The sequence below is a fragment of the Gambusia affinis genome, linkage group LG17 (assembly GCF_019740435.1).
Source record: "Gambusia affinis linkage group LG17, SWU_Gaff_1.0, whole genome shotgun sequence".
Classification (NCBI taxonomy): domain Eukaryota; kingdom Metazoa; phylum Chordata; class Actinopteri; order Cyprinodontiformes; family Poeciliidae; genus Gambusia; species Gambusia affinis.
In genome coordinates, this window is record NC_057884.1 from 13,128,929 (window position 1) to 13,147,781 (window position 18,853).

An 18,853-nucleotide genomic window follows, 5' to 3' on the forward strand; every position below is an offset into this window, starting at 1 on the left:
TACCTCTAACTGGAAGATAACAGTGAATATTCACATGGAATAAAGAGCGGTGCTGAAGAAAAGAAGTCCCATCTCCAGAATCTGCTCTTTCTTTTCTAGCTGCCCCCATTATGCAGAAAAGGTTTATGTATTTAATAACCAGGAGAATATTTGGGGAAGTCAATGTAAGGATTTTAAGTCTATAACTCTGTGCCAAACATAAAGCATGGTAGTAGTAGCATTATGGTGTGGATTAAATCAAAACATTTAGGTTCAAGTTTTTATTAGCAGCAGGATAAATTAGAATTTATGGGAATCTAAATGTGCTTGCAAATTTTTTTCAAAATTCACTGTGGAGGATAATACAGAGAAACAACAAAACTCTACAAGCTTTACAAGTTGGTTTATTAGAGACTGTGTCACGGTTTGTAGACCAAATTAAATTCTTAATTAAATCCAAGCAGAGGATTTGCAGTTTTAGGGTGGCTCGTAGTTTGAATTGAAAGTCAGCTCAGTGATTTTAATCAAAAATCCCTGTAAGTTGGGGTAGAATCAAATGAGTTTTTGGATGGTCATAAGTCCTTGGTGTGGTGAGAAAGAGGAGGGCAGAGCAGGGCCTTAGCGACATCTCCAAACATGTCAGCAGAGCAGCCCTGCCCTGCCCTCACAACCAAACTTCAAGATAAACCAGTGCAAAGCTGTTTTCAGCAACCTGCTGTCCTTTAATGAAGGAAAGTCTCCAAGAGATCCACATTTTCTCATCAAATGCTTGTCTGTCTTTGGATTTAAGTCTTTCAGCTGCTCAAGAATGACCACTTTGGTTTTCTCAAACCTTGGGTTCCTAAATATTGTGATTGCGGCGTTAACTGGCTTGAGCCGCAGCAGTCCAATCAAGTCTGCAGAGACTTACCACAGGACATCTGTCAGCATGGATGTGATCAACAGTCCTCTCCACAGTGCACAGGACTTTTTGAGCCAGTTTCTATCAACACTGAACCTCACCAGGCTAAGGTCCCAGCCTTGGACACCTACAGCCCAGAAAGAGCCACTTCCAGAGTATATGCTGGAGCTCTACAACCGATTTGCCAATGACCGCACTGCAATGCCGTCTGCCAACATTGTGCGCAGTTTCAAGAATGAAGGTACAAACTTCTTTGAACAAATTGATCTGAATGTATTTAGATAAATTAGACAAAATAAGATAATGTTTGAGATTGTCTTGGATATGATGGAACAGTCTGAGTTACCAAAATCAAAGAAAGGTGCTCTAAATATAGCATGTAGCGTGTCCAACAAAACCATCTTTTTGTGAAAATTCAACAAATTATTGCTAGTTTACTTGGGTAAACCCATACAAACAACATTGAGATACTTCTTGTGGTATTTTGATTTCAGATTCTTCCCCCCGAAGTATAAGAGCCATTGGTGTATGCATACATCCCCTTCTATTCAATATCTCTATGCCACACTATGAGCATGTTACAATGGCTGAGCTTCGACTCTTCATGCTTGTGCGGAAGGCCCAAAGACCACATGCCGGTTTCAGATGCAAGGTGACAATCTACAAAAAACATGATGGCGTTGTTTGGACAAAAGAGGTGGGGAAAGAAGGGAGAGAGAGGGATAAAGAGGAGGGGAAGGCGATGAAGGATTTGGAGGAACTGGTGACAAAGCATATCCATGCCAAAGATAATAGCTGGGTGTCATTTGACCTCACTCATGTGGTGACACTTTGGCGGAAGTCAGGGTGCACAACTCATAGACTGGAGGTTCGCATTGAAAGCCTGGGGGCAGACGAGGAAGGGACCATTAGAGAAGCAATGGAAAGTGGCAAAAGTGTGTCACAGGTAGACATTGACAGGAACGTGGAGGGCCAACACAATCCAGTGATAATTGTGTTCTCAGATGACCAGACCAGAGATCACAAAGAAGACAGACAAGAGCTAAGTCAGATGATTAAGCTTGAGAATGACCTTCCTGATAACGTGATAATAAGCCAGAAATCTATTCATGACCGTGCAAATCCCAACTCTGACCACCCTGAACAGGATGAGCTGGACCACCAGTCTGCCTTGGAGGTGCGGTCCAATCTTATCTATGACACGCCTCCTCGAATCCGCCGCAGCGCCAACACCGAGTCATGCAGGCGGTCGCCCCTTTTTGTGGATTTTAAAGACATCGGCTGGGACTCGTGGATTATCCAGCCTTTGGGGTATGAAGCGTACAAATGCAATGGCGTGTGCAGCCCACCCATGACCTCAGAGGTTTCTCCCACCAAGCATGCCATAGTGCAGACTCTTCTGAGCCTCAGGCGCCCCGAAAGAGCATCTGCTGCCTGCTGTGTTCCCACAAAGCTGGAGCCAATCTCCCTCCTTTATCACGACAATGGAGTGGTTACCTTCAACCACAAGTATGAGGGGATGGTGGTGGCAGAATGTGGCTGCAGATAACGTCACAGAGAAAGACAGACTTTTAGTTGAAGATCTAAATCTATCAATCTATTTTATCATGCTCGTGTGCTTGTTTCCAGATTTCCTACAGTGGACTAATTGTAAATTAGGGATGAAAACTTGATGGAAATTCACAGCTGTATAAAGGCAAATCCCCGAGTGTTTTGTTAATTTAGAACAGAAACACTTTGAACTGATGCAACAAAGAGTTTCTTATTAGCCTACCGCAGCTCCATATACATTTTTGCCTTTCATCGTGTTTTGAAAGCACTTTAGTCTATCGTTATATATTGCAATTGATTGCCATATTTATAGAGTATTAAAATGCCTTTCAAAATATTTCAAAACCACTGAACTTTTTCTCATTTTGTCACATTGCAACTATGAATTTCAGTGTATACAGTACATTAGAATTTTTAGCACAGTGGCCTTTGATTACTCTAGTTTTAATGTCAGATGGACAGCTATAAATTGTGCATTGCCATTATTATTTTTAAAAGAAAAATCTGTAAATATTTTAGCCAAAATGTGCTAAAATTTGTCTGCAAGACTTTTGAAGTTATACTCCAAAAGACTTGCAGCTGTATTGACAGTGACAAAGGGTTTTGAAAAGTATTGACTCAGAATACACATCTGCATCACAGTTTTGCAACTTTTTAAAGCTTTTTCTACTTCACAAATGTGTATTACTTAATGTAGGACTGGAAAATAAAATCCCAATATAATTCAGTAATTATTGTGGTTCTAAAGTGACAAAATATGAATAAATTTAACAGGTATGGATCATTTTGTAAGGTACTGCATAATGAAGAGAAGTAGGAAACAAGCAGGTTTGGAATTTTTGGTGTTATAATTTCAGATCAGCAATTTTAGGTAAAAAAGAGCTTTGACATATTATAAGGTCAAAAATAGTACAACTCTGATTTCATCTCCTGCCAGAGAGGTGAAATCGACTTTTATTGTAATATACACCAGAAAAAGTTAAGTGATGAAAAGAAAATGAAAAACATGAAAAACACCAAACTGCCAAGATGCTAAAGAAAATTATGCATTTACTACAAAACTGTAAATTACGAGGTTGTCCAGAAGAATCTTGGAACATCTGAGATAAGTAAACAATTGTAATATTCTTTCTCTGAGATGCTTGCCAAACTTGTAGAAAACATGCTTTTCTTATTTTGGACCACAAAAGGATTTTCAGTGTCGTGGAACCCCACAGGGTATCTTAAAAAAAAAATAAAAAAATAAAAAATTAATTACTTGTCCTATCCAATGTGACTTTCAGCTTCTATGAAATCTTTCTTTAGAGAAACAATTCACGTCTCGGTTTTGTTTCACACACTGGTGTGAATAGTATTGTGCTTACTAAAATAAAATTTAGGAAAAATAAACATATTCAGTGAACAATCATGCCTGTTTCGTGGACACCATGTCAATGTCAGGTTATCACATCGCTTCCATCTAACAACCTTAATCCCCATCCTTCCACAGCCACATGCCTGGCGGGCCTCTCTCGGTCCGCTTCCATGCCATATTGATAAAGAGGTGTCAGAGCCTGGAGTCTTGTAGGCCATCACTCACGGTGAGACGCCACTCGAAGTGGCAGTATTTGTGAGAAGGTGGTGTCAGATTCCTGGTCTCCCGGACCAACATGTCCTATTGACAATCACGACATCAGGTTGCTCGCTGGACTCGGAACCCTCCCATTTCCCTTTTCTGACAATGGCATGCTTATACTCTTATCAAAACCACGGCAACGGTACAAATGGAAAAAGAAATATTCACTCCACATCATCACCTAGCTTTTGCTGTTAACAGTTGGAAGTAGGTAGCAGGAACAACCCACAAGATCCGGCAAGTGTGGAGGATCTTCACTCAGCATATGGATTTATAGCAGCAAAATATACAGGGCAGAAATCCAGGCAGTGAGCAGACTGATCTGCAACTAACAGCGCCAAATCTACGCTCACCTGTATGAAGCTTTTTTTTTGGTAAAGCTACTCAATTGTCAAACCAAAATAGTGAATAAGCTAATCAAATGGCAGCCACAAAAGGATCTGGATGTGGTGAAGTTGAAATTTAGCATCAGAATGGGAAAGAAAAGGGATCAAATTTAATTTACTTTGAACACAACATGGTTGTTGGTCCTGAAAGTATCAAACTACTGGTCTTCTGTGGTCTTCACTCCCATTTGTATGATTGGTATATATAGGCTTATATAGCCTGAAAAAGAGAAAATAACAACTGAGCTTCCATAATAATAATAATAAAAAAAAACCCTCTTTGGTGTGAAAGGTTAAAGAACATGGAGGCTAGTTTGAGATTAAAGAAAAGCAAACATAGAACCTTAAAGCAGATGGGTTAATGCTGCAGGAAACCACACAGGATGCCACTCCTTTCACCTAAAACAGAGAACTGAGGCTACAATTTGCACAAGATCACTAAAGACCAGGTCCAACCCGAACTAACAAAGTTTACCTAATAAATAGAGTCGATACAACTAAAGAAAAGCATGTACATCTTTGCGGGGGGAAAAAAACTATTTTTTTTTTATTATTTTAGGTTTTCTTACAATAAACTCCTAAATGGGGAGTTTAAATTCCTTATTTAGCTAAGTATTTGAGCTAGTTTGGTGGCTGGACACCAACCAATTTAAATAAACTCTACCAGTTCAAGGGGGAGTGATTACATATTAAAGGAAAATGCTGAGATGTTGATGTCTAAGAAAAGCTTGTGGTTTCCCTGACAGGCACTTACTAATATTAAGGTGTGTGTTGACTGATTCATAACCCTGTGTGAATTAAAAACAGTTGAAGACATAAAGAACCAAGTCAGTTCTTTATGTAGCGATTTGTTACGCATTTAATTTCAGACAGCATTTTACGAGGGTATAGCATTTAACCAAGTTTTAATAGTTGAGAGAGGATTTTGACTTTGGCAACATGGCTCTGCACATGTTCATAAGGCACTGTTATCTTTTTATACTGTAGAAGAACAATGTTTAGACAATGAACCCGTAGTGAAAATTAGTGCTATATAAACATGGAGAACAATAGAAAATGTTCAAAGTCGTATCTCTGAATCCCACATATCCGCACATGCGCAGTTTGATCAAAACAATTAAAGAGCAGATTTTATGACAATCGCAGATCTGTGATTTATTGTGAATTTCATAAAACGTTATTTTGTTTTATAATAGGAATATAATTAACATAGACTCAGCGTGATTACCCTACCTGTGTAGCAGCATTCATAATGTAATGTATAGCGAGGCGAGCTGCACCGCAGCGCCACGCCTGTCACGGTTCAGTCAGAGCGTGGTGGGTGGAGGAGAGATTTTGTTTATTTTCGTGGCCAATTAGGCATTCAGCTGGATTTTGTTAGCATAAAAATACTGGTTGAATTTAAATGAAGCGTTGTAGATTGATTAGGTGAACGTGTGCGGAGAAGACTGGTTAGTGGTTGTTTGATTTCGTGAGATGCTGGATTTCGGGAACAACAGAAAGGAAGGTTCGTCAGCGTCAAGTTGGTCTGTTAGCAAGCTAGCAACAATATCCAAAACGTAAGATAGCCAGTCAGGTTTTAGGTATCTAAAGCTTCGTTGACTCCATCTTCTCCGAGTGGATCTACGCTGCTTTTCTGTGAATTAATGTAAGTAAACAGATTCGTTTTCAACTGCTTCGATTTATTGAATATATTGTTTTATTTGTTAGCTAAATAGCAGCCATCGCTAACAGAGCTACTTAGCTTAGCCATGCTAGCGTACCCCGTATTGTGTTGATGTTGCTTATTTTGTAAAAGTGTGAGTTTATCCGAACATTTAATCTTTAATTATACCTGTGTACCAGGTTTTTTTCAAGACAAACTCTAAGTAAGCTTTCCCCCCCACCCCCCTTACTTTTTGTTATTGGGTGTCTTAGATTAGCCACCTTGGCTAGCACTGGCAAAGTTGTCTTAATAATGTTCGTTTAAAATCATAATTGCTGAATTTCTGCTAGTTATTTTCATTTCATTTGTCAGCTGGTTCAGGTAAGGTGTTCATTTCTGTGAACCAGCGAGGATCCCCGTATGACCATGTTTCTCTGAAAAGAGCTAACTCTTTTACTCCAGAATTATGTAAGTCTTCCTAAACAATTGTGGTAGCTTTTAAGTTATTAGACTGTAAAAAGAATAAATTTAAGCTTAAAATGTTTTATGCTATAGGTTTTATTCAACTATTTCTGACACAATTTCTTAAGGTGTTTTTATTGTGTCCTTTTTGAACCTTAGATTATTATTTTTTTAGGTACTTAGAATACATTTAGGCCTCATAAAGCTGTAGAGACTGAAAATTCCTTTACAATTATACTGAATTAATGTAAACATGTGAATGTGTGAGATAATATTAGATGCATAGCATGGAAGAAAAACAACAATATGACTCTATCCTAAAATAATTAATGTACATATTACATTTAGTAGCTGGAAACTGGAAACTATAATTGTGTTGTACATGCTCTGACTAAATTAATATGCATTGTCAGTTTTACTCCATTCAGTAAAAAAGGAGATTTACTTCTTTATATTTAAATGTAGTTAATTGTTTTAAAGATAAATGTAATTTTTTGTCAATATTATCTTAATAAATGTGGGGAGAAAAAAACAACACATATATTGCTATGTGTTGAGCATGTTGATTTAAAAAAAAATTATTTTGGTTTGAGGTCATAAAACTTTGCTCTATTTTTTTAATTTTATTTATTTATTTTTTCCCCTTAGTTTTTAGGTGGCTAAACGTGGGCTGCTTTGGTTAGAGGAATAATTTCTCATTGTCACTACAACAACAAAAGAAAACCCATAAAGGACGCAGCTGGAAAGCCCACCCAGTCCTGAAAACTACAAAGCAAGATGTCAATCACAAACACTCCTACAAGCAACGATGCTTGCCTGAGCATCGTGCACAGCCTCATGTGCCACCGGCAGGGAGGGGAAAGTGAAAGCTTTGCAAAGCGGGCCATTGAGAGTCTTGTCAAGAAGCTGAAGGAGAAGAAGGATGAGCTGGATTCTCTAATTACTGCCATCACCACAAACGGGGCTCATCCTAGCAAGTGCGTAACCATACAGCGAACTTTGGACGGACGCCTACAGGTATATTATAGTGTCTCCTTCGCAGATGTCACTTGATGCTGTTCATTTACATCATATTTAAAACTCCTCTGTGTTCTGCAGGTTGCAGGGCGTAAAGGTTTCCCCCATGTCGTCTATGCCAGACTGTGGCGATGGCCAGACCTCCACAAGAATGAGTTAAAACATGTGAAGTACTGCCAGTATGCCTTTGACCTGAAATGTGACAGTGTCTGTGTCAACCCATACCACTACGAGAGGGTCGTTTCTCCAGGAATTGGTAAGTTAGGCTCACGTGTTCATCAATTTTGGTCATATAGTTGGTATTCAACTTGCTAATAAATTTAGAATGGCACACTAAAAGATTACAGTATATTTTTACAAGGAATACCATGCGTCAGAACAGATATTGTACACTTGTAAGTAAGAATAAAATTTAAAACGAGTAGTTTTAAACTGATTCACGTGTTTTTTTTTGTTTTTATTAATGTGTTTGCAGACTTATCAACATTGACCCTTTCAAATTCAGGTACAAAGCTTTCCTTTTCCTCGTCGGCGACATTGTAGACGTTCATCAGTCTTAATCATGTCTGTCGTTTTCTGCCAGGTCCTCTTATAGTGAAAGACGAGTTTGATTATGAAAACCAGCAGTCGCACTCCAGCTCTGAAAGCCACCTGCAGACAATCCAGCACCCTCCATCGAGGCCTGTCCCCCCGGATACGTTCAGCAACAACCCCCTACTGCCCCCATCGGAGGGCAGCACTTCAGCTTCCTCTTCTGCTTTCTCCACCATTAGTGCTGGACCTTCAAGTGAGAAATGACACAGACTTAAGATTTTAGATGATAGTCAGTAAAAAAAAAAAAAAAAAGTTCATTAGTTTATTGCAAATCAACAAGCGCTTGATCTTGAAGTCCTTTTCTGAAATCAAAGTAAATTACAACAGAGATGAGTATAAAAGCACAATATTTAAAATCTTGAGAGATGGTAAAACATTTTTTACAAATGTATAAATAAATAGGTCTGGAATGTACTCGCAGTAAAACTGTCTTACTCTGTGTCACTATGAGAATCTGCAGATGTTTTGGTACGAATCTAAAACACTGAGACAGCATTCGGTGTATTTATTTTTTTAAAGTGGGGTTGTATGAAGTAGTAATGAGTAGGTAGTATGTTACTTTTAGTAGTAACTGTGATCCCAGTTTGAGGGAAAAAAAGCAGAAGTGAAATTTCGAAGCTGTTCTGATAACTTTTGTAACGTCTCTCTAAATCCCTGATTTTGTTCACCTTGAGCCCCTTTGGAATTAATTTTGTGATATACTTAAGGTCGCCTTCCATTTGGAAGACACATTGATGCCCAAACTTGACTTTCTGACTGAAATGCTGCTTCACTATTTCCACATAATGCTCTCTCTTTATGATGCCATCTGTGTGTTTTTTTTTTTTTTTGCTGTGGTAGTTCAATCCATCTTACAGCAAAGCAATGCTTTAACCTCCATTCTTCAGTTGGTGTCTCTCTTTTTCCTCCAATTTTAACAATAGTCGTCACATACAACCACAATTCCCTGTGGATGTTTCTGTCTAAAGAGCTTCAGCCAGCATCTTTATTAGGTTTTTTTCTTTTGTTGATGCATTAATATGCACATATATTTAAATGATGCCCATCTCCTTCCTGAACTTTATGAATGCTGGACAGTCCCATGGTGTTTAACTTGTTTGGATAGACAGACCTGGAACTTTTTTCCATGTAACACAAAGAAGCTTTGTGTTTGAAGTGTGGCTCATTTCCCTACTGTGTTTCCAAATGGCTCAAATGTTATGAATTAGTTAATCAGAAGCTTGCACAACTATGACATTTTCACCTGGGGATTTCTACATTTTTATTTATTTATTTTTTAAAAGACATTTTGAAAGTAATTATTTAAAAGTTGTCTTTCTTTATTGCTAGAAAATAGGATTGTCAAAGACTGAGTGTATTTTTACAGTGTTTAAATATCAGTTTTTTTATTTAGTTTCTTTTATCTGTCAACTAGAAGTTCTTCCTGATTTTCTAGGCTAATATCACACTGACTGCTGCATTAAAGATGTTGACAAAAGCGAAAAGAATGCAAATGTATCCATTTTAAAACTAAGTGTTTTCTCTGGGTTTGCTCAATTTGAGTGTTCTGTTTGTATCTCTATGCAAGTTACTTGCCAACACTAGTGTCTTTATATATGTGCTTACAGATCCCACTCCGAACTGGAGCAGAAACAGCAGCTTCCCCCCAGCGGTGCCACAACACCAGAATGGGCATCTACAGCATCACCCCCCGATGCCTCACACAGGCCATTACTGTGAGTGGCTGGAAAACGATGGACAAAAAAAAATCTTTCATTCTGCTGCAGTTTTGAGATACAAGTACAAACTGAACGCTCTTCATGCAAGACTTAAAATGACACATGCAATAAAGTCAAATGTGATCTAAAAGACTATCGGCAGTTCAAGCAGTGAGGAGGCTGCACTAAGATGATCTTTCAGATAATACAGAACAAGCTTTGCAGAAGGTTTTTATTCAGATTAGACTACCATCTTCTGCTTCCCCTTTTAAAGTAAAAATGTTATTTAAGTTACAATCTGGGTTGATTAGATAAGCTGTAGGACAGTTGTATCTTGATCTTATGTCAGACAGACATGAATGTGTTTGACTAGAAGCTCAAACACATTGATAAAGGGGCTCCTTTATCAATTACAGCAACGTCACTGCGTTTAATTTGAAAATTAACATTTTATTAATTAACTGAATACTTTCAATTGGTATTTTTAATGGATTTTAGATTCATGAATTTTTTTTTAAATTTTTGCTGTAGATAAAGCAGAACCGTTTGTGTATTTAGAATCAGTCTCTACACCAGGTTTGTTACTGATGGATTGCTGTTCCTAATGTATGTTTCTTTATGTTCCCCAGGGCCTGTTACCAATGAAATTGCATTCCAACCGCCTATATCCAACCACCCAGGTGAGTATAAAGTTGGACACAATGGAAATACCAGAGAGGCAAAAAAAAACAAAAAAAAAACTGAGATTAGATTTCTTTCGTTTCAGCTCCGGAATACTGGTGCTCCATTGCGTATTTTGAGATGGATGTCCAGGTTGGTGAGACTTTTAAGGTGCCGTCCACATGTCCGATAGTCACTGTGGACGGTTACGTGGATCCATCAGGAGGAGATCGCTTCTGCCTGGGCCAGCTGAGCAATGTCCACAGGACAGAGAACATTGAGAGAGCAAGGCAAGAGCAAATAGGACAAGATTATTTTGATGTAGTTTGTTAAAACCGTAATTTCGTGTGGCGACTAAGATATTAAGTTCTTTGTATTTTTAGGCTTCACATCGGCAAAGGTGTGCAGCTGGAATGCAAAGGTGAAGGGGACGTGTGGGTGCGCTGTTTGAGCGATCATGCAGTGTTCGTTCAGAGCTACTATCTGGATCGAGAAGCCGGGCGCGCCCCGGGCGACGCCGTTCATAAAATCTACCCCAGTGCTTACATCAAGGTGAGAGAGGAGTGTGTTCTCCTACCGCTATGAAACCTTAGTTTTATTTTGCCCAACCTTGAATTTAGCGTCAACTAGAAATTTGTTTCTTGAAAAGGATGGACCTTTCAACATGGAGCTGCACAACTGTTGGATTCATCAATGCATTTAAATCGCAATAGATAATGAATGTCGATGGATTACAGCTTAGCGTTTGACTTTCCTGTTGCAGGTTCATCCTTTCCTCCCTGTTTTATTGAGAACCGCTTTGCTCAGACAGCTGTTGCGTCTCTGAATGTTGACAGGTGTTCGACCTGCGCCAGTGCCACAGGCAGATGCAGCAGCAGGCGGCGACGGCGCAGGCAGCAGCTGCAGCTCAGGCAGCAGCCGTGGCTGGGAACATCCCGGGCCCGGGCTCAGTGGGAGGCATCGCCCCTGCCATCAGTGAGTGCTCCTAACGCTGCACTTGGCCTCCAACAAGTGTATTACTATGATTGCTTGTCATTATCCCTGTCTGTGGGGGGGTTGAGCCTTAAGTAGTACCAGGGCCTTTCTCGAAGCACTGTGACCAAGTAAATTATAGCGCAGGAGAGAAAAAACCAGACGGCACAGAATAAAGGAGCAGACATTTTAGGCTTTAAGAGTTTAGCTTCAGGTGTTTTATTAAAGGCAGATATTATTATGACTTATCACAATTATTTTTAATATCTTAATTTGAAGCATCTAAGCTTCTAGAACGGTGCAAATAAACACACATCAAGGTTCCATATATAGTTGACACCAGAAGTTTGCATACACAGAAATACTGTCGGAAGTTAAATCAGACCAAACTTTCCGTGTTTCTATTTCCATTTGATAAAAGACACAATAATGGAAATAATTTTTTTTATGTCCACAAAATCAGAAGTTGACTATCATTTCCTGAGTATTTGTTATGGATGCATCGATATGAAAATTTGGGCTAATTTAGGATATTAATGCTACTGTCTTAGTCGATAGCCCATTTATATCCCTATACTTTTGGCTGTGTAAAAGTGAATAAGCAATTAACAATTTCTTTTATTTACTCATTTTCTTTAAACATTTTTTGATCATCTGAATTATTTGATAAAACTTCAGGGAATGGATGAAATTTGTAAGTGGGTAGATGTTTTTTTTTTTTTTTCCAGAGTAAAAACAGCTATTTGACCATTTTTAACAGTGCCTGTTGTTCCTTTGCTCTCACTTCTTAAGGTTTTTACTGATGCCAGTTTCAGTAAATTTATATAAATACATTTTTTGACATTCAGGTTTCATCTCACGCCACACACAAAAACTGTTTTTTAACTCCGTCAAAATGCACCTCGAAGTCTTAGCTTGTTCTAAGTGGAGAAGCGAGTTTGTGTGCCGTTCTCCCTCATAGTGATTAAGATGTCTGCTCTGTCCACTAATTCCCCCGCAGGTTTGTCTGCCGCGGCGGGAATCGGAGTCGACGACCTGCGCAGGCTGTGCATTTTGCGCATGAGCTTTGTGAAAGGCTGGGGGCCCGACTACCCGCGGCAAAGCATCAAGGAGACCCCCTGCTGGATCGAAATCCATCTACACCGAGCTCTGCAGCTTCTTGACGAAGTTCTGCACACCATGCCCATAGCTGACCCTCAACCTCTTGATTGAAGTAACATTCAACAAACTGTACAAAAATGAAAACACAAAAGTAAAAAAAGACAATTAAAAAAAAAAATACTCGTGACTGACCACTCCATCTGTAGGCCTGGAGTGCTAAAGGAGGACTGCAATCATATGAATGTTGTATAGCTCGTAGTTGAAGAAAGGACCTAAAGGCCGGCGGTATACTCCAAACTGGAAATCACACAGTCAGCACTATAATCACTAAATTTCAGGACGCTGCTGATTGAGCACATCACAGTATTTTTGAAAACATTTTACCAGCATCATGCAAATTAAAGTGTCGTCCCTCTGTTAACGTACATGAATTGTGTAAAACAAAGTCTTTATCCAAAATAATAAAAAAAAAATGTTTCTACAATCATAAAATATCCTCAATCTGTTTACTGTAATGTCTCGTCTGTTTGTCCTGAATGTATTTGTAGTTGGAGTATACTGCTGGTATGTTGGGCTGAAAAGGCTTTCTCTAACAAGAAAGCCATTTTCTCCCTCTCAGATCAGGGCCTATATGAAAAACTGTATGTTACTCATTCTCTTGTAATCTTTAAAAAAAAAAACAGATTTCAGTGATAAGTTTATATTCTTTTAAATAGTTTTAAAAAACACAAGCCCATTTAGAGCTCAGCATCTTTCAGCTCCATTGTTGTATTTTATTTTATTTTTTTAAATCACCATTTAGAACTGTTACCACAAAATATTTTGAACCTTGATTTCTTTTTTTTTTTTCTTTTCCTCTTAGTACTGAAAATATTTACAAACCAACAGAAGTATCATGTTTGGGTTAGGTGTCCATTAGCACTTTATCAGTTTTGTTTGTGTTTACTCAGCTGTATCCATATATTCTTAGTATAGCTGATATTTTTCTTATTGCGTTGTGTAGGAAAAGAAACATTTGCTGTGGCCCAAAAATATCAAGTCTTTTATTCTTAAAGTGGTTTGAGTGGCTAAATAACAAAGTGGCTGGAATTACTGACAGATTTGGGTAATAGACATATCTGAACAGCAGCTGGAAAAGTGTTAAAGGAACTGCGAGGAAGTGTAAGCCATAATGATGCCAAATATACATTTGGAGGTTCTTGTGAGATGACCAGACTGAGGTGGTTTCAGTATTACTTTGCTCATTAAAAGTTTAGTTTTCTGGTTTTTGCTCCACATGATCACCATGTAGTCAGATCTCTGTTAAAACATATATGGCAGGATTTTATACACTTTTGCTACCTTTACAGTTTAATTTCTGTAAAGGTAGCATTATAGATGTGTGTATATATATATATATATATACATATATACTAAAACAAAAGTTGAATGCTGTAAAACTTCCAGAACACACTACTTCATGCTCATCTTCACAATATAATAAAACCTGAGTATGTGGAGTTTGAATGACATTGGTGGTTATATGTATGAATAAAACCTAATGGGCCAACCACATGTGCGTTTAGTTACGAGACGGGACAATGGGTGAACAAGAAAACATTTATTTACCGCAAAGACAAATCACAAATTTTTAAGGAAACCAACACTAAGAAGCTAGCCTGAGCTGAGATCTGAAATATTCAGAAAACAAAACTACGTGTCTTAATAGTTTCTATCATCATTAATACGACACACTAAATGATAACGTCCTTGTAAATATAAAAGTCCCCCAATCGTCCTCGTTTTTTTTCTGTAAAATACACAACACGCGTCGGTTCACTTGCCAATTTGAGAATATACATGTATGGAGCAAACTCAACACAGAAAAAGAAAGTTACGTGAAATTTGTATATATTATATCAGGTACTGTTACATTATCCAAAAAGGGTGAGAAAGTAATCACAAAAAGCACTAAAGTCAACATATCTGGTAAAATATTCACTAAATAAACAAATAATTAGGAAACAAATAAATAGAACTTCTCTTTTTAGTTTGATATACACATTCTGGTGAATTAAAAGGCTTCTCCAAATGCCGCCGCTTGACGCTTGTCCCAGCATCGAGCAGCGTGCTACAGATGGCCACGACTCACCAGACTGTCAAATGGCACCTAACGAATCTCAAAAACAGGTCACAGCATTCAGAAAATATCATTTGACAAAGAAGAAATCACAATCAGAAGAAAACATGTCTCAGAGGAGGTTTTTTTTTTTTTCCTTTTCTTTTTTTGTACTAAACGGAAACTCTCCTGGTGCTTTTAACACTTCTATACATCAACAAAGTTTGTAGGTTCATAATGTTTCTGCAGTCTTTTTTTTCCATTGGCAGCCCCTGTCCAGTGTGATGACTGCTGTTTAGACCAAGTCTGGCCAACCTCGGACCCAGTGGCCAACGAGGCCATCTGCTGCAGCTGGGGCGAAATGAAAGGCACCGGAGTTTTCTGTGGTTCAGTGAAGCTGTTATTTCGTTTTATGCGGAGGAGATTGTACCGGATTTCTTTTCAAACGTAGAGATTTGGAACCGGATTGTTTTTCCTAACGACAAATCAAGCACTATACCACTGGCAGCAATAACATCAGGCAGGTTTCAGTTCAAGAACTATACAGGTGCATTTTTAACAAATGAAATAAAAAAAAAAAAAGTTTAAGCATAGACAACACATAATAATGCATTGTACTTCCATTAACTTCGGTGATATCTTACAGCTAAAGAAAACACTAAATTCAGTTTCTCTGAAATGGTACATTTGATCAATTGTTCAAAGAAACAATTTTAAATACAGAAACGTTAAACTACGGCTTCCAAAATCATGGTGAAGACCACATGAAGAATCTGGCTTTTTCTGAGTGGAGTAACTAAGCTAAGTGAAAAAGTTAAGTGGAAGAAAAAAAGTGCAACAAGGTACACAACAGGCTACAACTCTCACATTCCTAAGCCATCAGTGGTCCAAAGCTGTCTTTTCTCAAAGGAAATAAGTCAACTTTAAATGTCACTTTGAAATTGAAGTTCAGTGTAAAGTTTCCAGTGATTATTTGAGGAGCCATGTCCTCTGCTAATGTGTATTTTGTTTTTACTCCAAAGTCAAAGAGCCTAATGGAGATATAGAGTCCATTTTCCAGGAGAATTTTGTTTCTGTCCGCACAGCCAAACATTTTAACACCTGCTTTAATGGGCATGGTATCACTGCCCTCAAATGGTCAGCAAACGGACCAGGCCTGGACCCCACAGAGAATCTAGGGAGGATTTCTGAGAAATTAGTATTTTTCTGTTTTTAGCCGTAAGATAAAACATGAAAATTAACGGAAATAAATGCTTGGGGATATCTCAGTGTTAGATGAATCTGAGTTTTAATTTTTGCAAACACATTTTTCAATAATTTTCACATTCTTTTTTTTTTTTAGATGCACCTGTAATCTGATTGAAAATGAAAATAGGGGCGGAGACGGTTAGATTGGTGAGAGCAGCATCTCCAGCAGCTGAGCACCACCAGAAAGCACTTCAAATTTAAAGAGCACACAACTGAAATTTAAACAAAACAAACACCGTTCAGGCACTAAATATAAAATCACAATCCACATTGTTTGGTAAAAATGTATGACAGGGAAGCTGAGATTAATTCAAGAACAGCAAAAGAAGAACTGTAACCATGTCAGAGACAAAAGAAGGTTTTTATAACTTAAACCAAGATTGAGGGCTTTTTTTTTTAAATAGAGAAGTATTCTTTAAATCAGTAAGTTGAGAGAATGTGGAGATTAAACATAAAATTTTTTTAATTTTCTCATGTTTTAAGCCACAGTCTCCACTTATTGCCTGAACCTGAACAGTTTTTAAAGAGTAAAGTGGGTACAAAACGGTTAGAAAGAAAGGAAAAGAAAAGGCCTTCGAAGCATAGTTCATTTGTCTTTTCGAGACTTTTAACAATCCCCAACAAATAAAACCAGAAAGCCAGATCTAAGTGTGGACAGTTTCTAGATCTGGTCAAATATTTCATAGTGAGAACCTGGCTTCCTTTTCAAAACTCCCCCAACAAACAAAAACACAGTCGAGTCCGCTGACTCGCTAACGTAAATCACACAATGTATTTGCACTTTCCCACCCTATTCAATGTTGAGGCCCGTCTAAGTTGCAGAAGAACAACAACAACAACAAAAAAAAAGTCAAGCCACCTGTGCACTGTTAGCAAGACAAAGGTTTGTAATTACAGCAAATACAGTGCTATTCCCCCTTTTCTTTAACACAAATATTCAGCCTACTGAGAATACAAAGAATAAAACAACCAACTTTCTGCTCTTTCTGTACAGTAGGTTTGCACTTTGCAGTGGGATAATTTCTGATTTATCGTCAGATGCCATTACATCGTACTCATAAGCACTTTAAACAGAAATGCAATAAATATCAATAAATAAACATTTTGTGGAGAAATGTTACAGACAACCATTTAGAAAACGGCAAAAATGTGTTTAGCAACAAAACAAAAACAAAACAAAAATCCCACATAGAGGTTAATCTCAATATTCCCCACAACGTAGGAGGCTAAAACAGTTCAAGTATAGTTGTAGTCTAAAGATTCAAAGGTTACAATACAATGCCTGGCAAAAGTATTTATGCCTCTTACACCAATTCCACATTTTGTCGCATTACAAACACAAACTTCTTCATATGTATTTGGGATTTTCTGTAATCCACTAAAACAAAGTGGTGCATAACTGAAGTAGGAAGAAAATGATAAAACGACCCACAAGAATCTGGAATGTGTGTGTTCACTCTGATACCCCTCAATGATATCCTGCAACTGATACATGAGCTTGTTTATAGACGAATTAAGGTCCAGTTGTGTAGATGTGGCGGTTTGTTTATGGTGTGAATGGGATTTGACACAGCTGCCATCTGTGGGCTGCAACATTGAGCCAAACGTCTTCTCATAGTAAGGTTTACATTACGGGACGCTGCAGAGTAAACTAAAACAAAACCCGGGGTTTTTTTTTTTGTAAAGCATTAAGCCGCCATGCAACATTCAAAATCATTCTGCATACTCTTCAGATAATTCTTGCATGAAATAGTAGCCAGAACTAATGATTTATACCAGCTCAGAACACAGTGACTGCTTCTTGGATTTGCATTTAGGTTAAACACATACAACCAATAAACAGACTGAATGTAGATTTTTTTTTTTTTTCTTCTAAAAATTAAGCTAATCAAGTGATTTGGACCAAAGTAAACAAACTACAGGTGTGAAAACACCTGCAAAGAACAATGGGCCGAAAATCCAGTCTTAAGATTGTCAGAGCTGGTAAAGTAAAACCCAATAGATATGCAGCCCTAAATGCAACAAAATCAACTGGATAACATGGCTGGCCACACTTATCAGATCTGTAAACTTCACCCCATCCACAATTATGCACCAATTTAGGTATTGGAGAGCTCCAAACAGAAAACAAAGTGAAGTTTGTCATAGTAAGGTTTCAAAATCTGAAAGGAGGCGAGAGTACTTCTGCAAGGCGCTGTAGTTCCCAAGCTGTTCATATTTCACAGTCAATGAAGTAATTACAGATGAGCTACCAAAAGAAACATTCACGTCTTAACAATCGGATCAAACACGTAAAAAGCAACAAATATATGTAGTGTATCATCATTTTATATACTATACATATATATATATATATATATCTATATATATATTTATATCTCTGAATATTAGAAAATATCTACTTTTGGTCCACTGTACAAAGATGGTCTCTAAACAGGGAACAAAGGGTTAAGCATTTTATGGGCTAAAAACTGAAATCAAAGTACATCAGAGGTGAGAGAAAAGCAATGCAAGTTTTCTCTTCGTGTTGAGATTTGTGCAGTACAGTGGTGTGTGTGCATTAAGGTTTGGTGACTGTGCTGCACGCATCAAAGGGTTGGCACCACCGGTTTGAGGTAGGGTGACTGATGGATGTGTTCCCAACACATACACACACGCACACACACACAAGCACACAAGATGAAGGGCATATGAGCACATAAAAAGCACAGCGCAGACCCAAGAAAAAGTCAAAGACACACACCCACGCAGACACACGCTCACTTCATCCGATGACAAAGGCTAAATGCGAGAATAGGCCTCGAGAAGGCAGAGCGAGGGCAGGACAAGGCTAAAACTGTGACTGTGACTCAGATAGGTTCAGAAGTAAAAAACAAAAAAAAACAAAAACAAACCCAACAACAACAAAGAACTGATGAGCCAGCCCA

General features: G+C 38.1%; 2 protein-coding genes across 5 annotated transcripts; both read left to right on the forward strand.

Annotated features, from left to right (window-relative positions):
• Window positions 1-638: 638 nt before the first annotated feature.
• Window positions 639-2,776, forward strand: LOC122819502 (bone morphogenetic protein 10-like). The gene is made up of 2 exons (XM_044096279.1): window positions 639-1,121; window positions 1,375-2,776. The coding sequence occupies exons 1-2, from the start codon at window positions 788-790 to the stop codon at window positions 2,427-2,429; spliced, it is 1,389 nt and encodes a 462-aa protein (XP_043952214.1). The 5' UTR covers window positions 639-787; the 3' UTR covers window positions 2,430-2,776.
• A 1,216-nt stretch (window positions 2,777-3,992) lies between these two features.
• smad4a (SMAD family member 4a) lies at window positions 3,993-13,248 on the forward strand. 4 transcript variants are annotated; one of them, XM_044096276.1, is made up of 12 exons: window positions 3,993-6,080; window positions 6,450-6,545; window positions 7,188-7,556; window positions 7,638-7,812; window positions 8,032-8,061; window positions 8,140-8,343; window positions 9,758-9,865; window positions 10,477-10,527; window positions 10,614-10,797; window positions 10,891-11,059; window positions 11,344-11,482; window positions 12,480-13,248. In XM_044096276.1, exons 3-12 carry the CDS (start codon window positions 7,317-7,319, stop codon window positions 12,689-12,691), a joined length of 1,512 nt encoding a protein of 503 aa, XP_043952211.1. In that variant the 5' UTR covers window positions 3,993-6,080; window positions 6,450-6,545; window positions 7,188-7,316; the 3' UTR covers window positions 12,692-13,248. The 4 variants fall into 4 exon arrangements, with proteins under 4 accessions (XP_043952211.1, XP_043952213.1, XP_043952210.1 ...); XM_044096278.1 differs by lacking the exon at window positions 8,032-8,061; XM_044096275.1 differs by lacking the exon at window positions 6,450-6,545.
• Window positions 13,249-18,853: the final 5,605 nt, after the last annotated feature.

Bases quoted from the DNA above. Each gene is read 5' to 3' on its own strand.
- LOC122819502 (XM_044096279.1), top strand. From the start codon at position 788: ATGACCACTTTGGTTTTCTCAAACCTTGGGTTCCTAAATATTGTGATT. The intron at 1,122-1,374 runs GTACAAACTTCT...TTTTGATTTCAG, and splicing joins GCGCAGTTTCAAGAATGAAG to ATTCTTCCCCCCGAAGTATA.
- smad4a (XM_044096276.1), top strand. From the start codon at position 7,317: ATGTCAATCACAAACACTCCTACAAGCAACGATGCTTGCCTGAGCATC. The intron at 7,813-8,031 runs GTAAGTTAGGCT...ATGTGTTTGCAG, and splicing joins GGTCGTTTCTCCAGGAATTG to ACTTATCAACATTGACCCTT. The intron at 11,060-11,343 runs GTGAGAGAGGAG...GAATGTTGACAG, and splicing joins ACCCCAGTGCTTACATCAAG to GTGTTCGACCTGCGCCAGTG.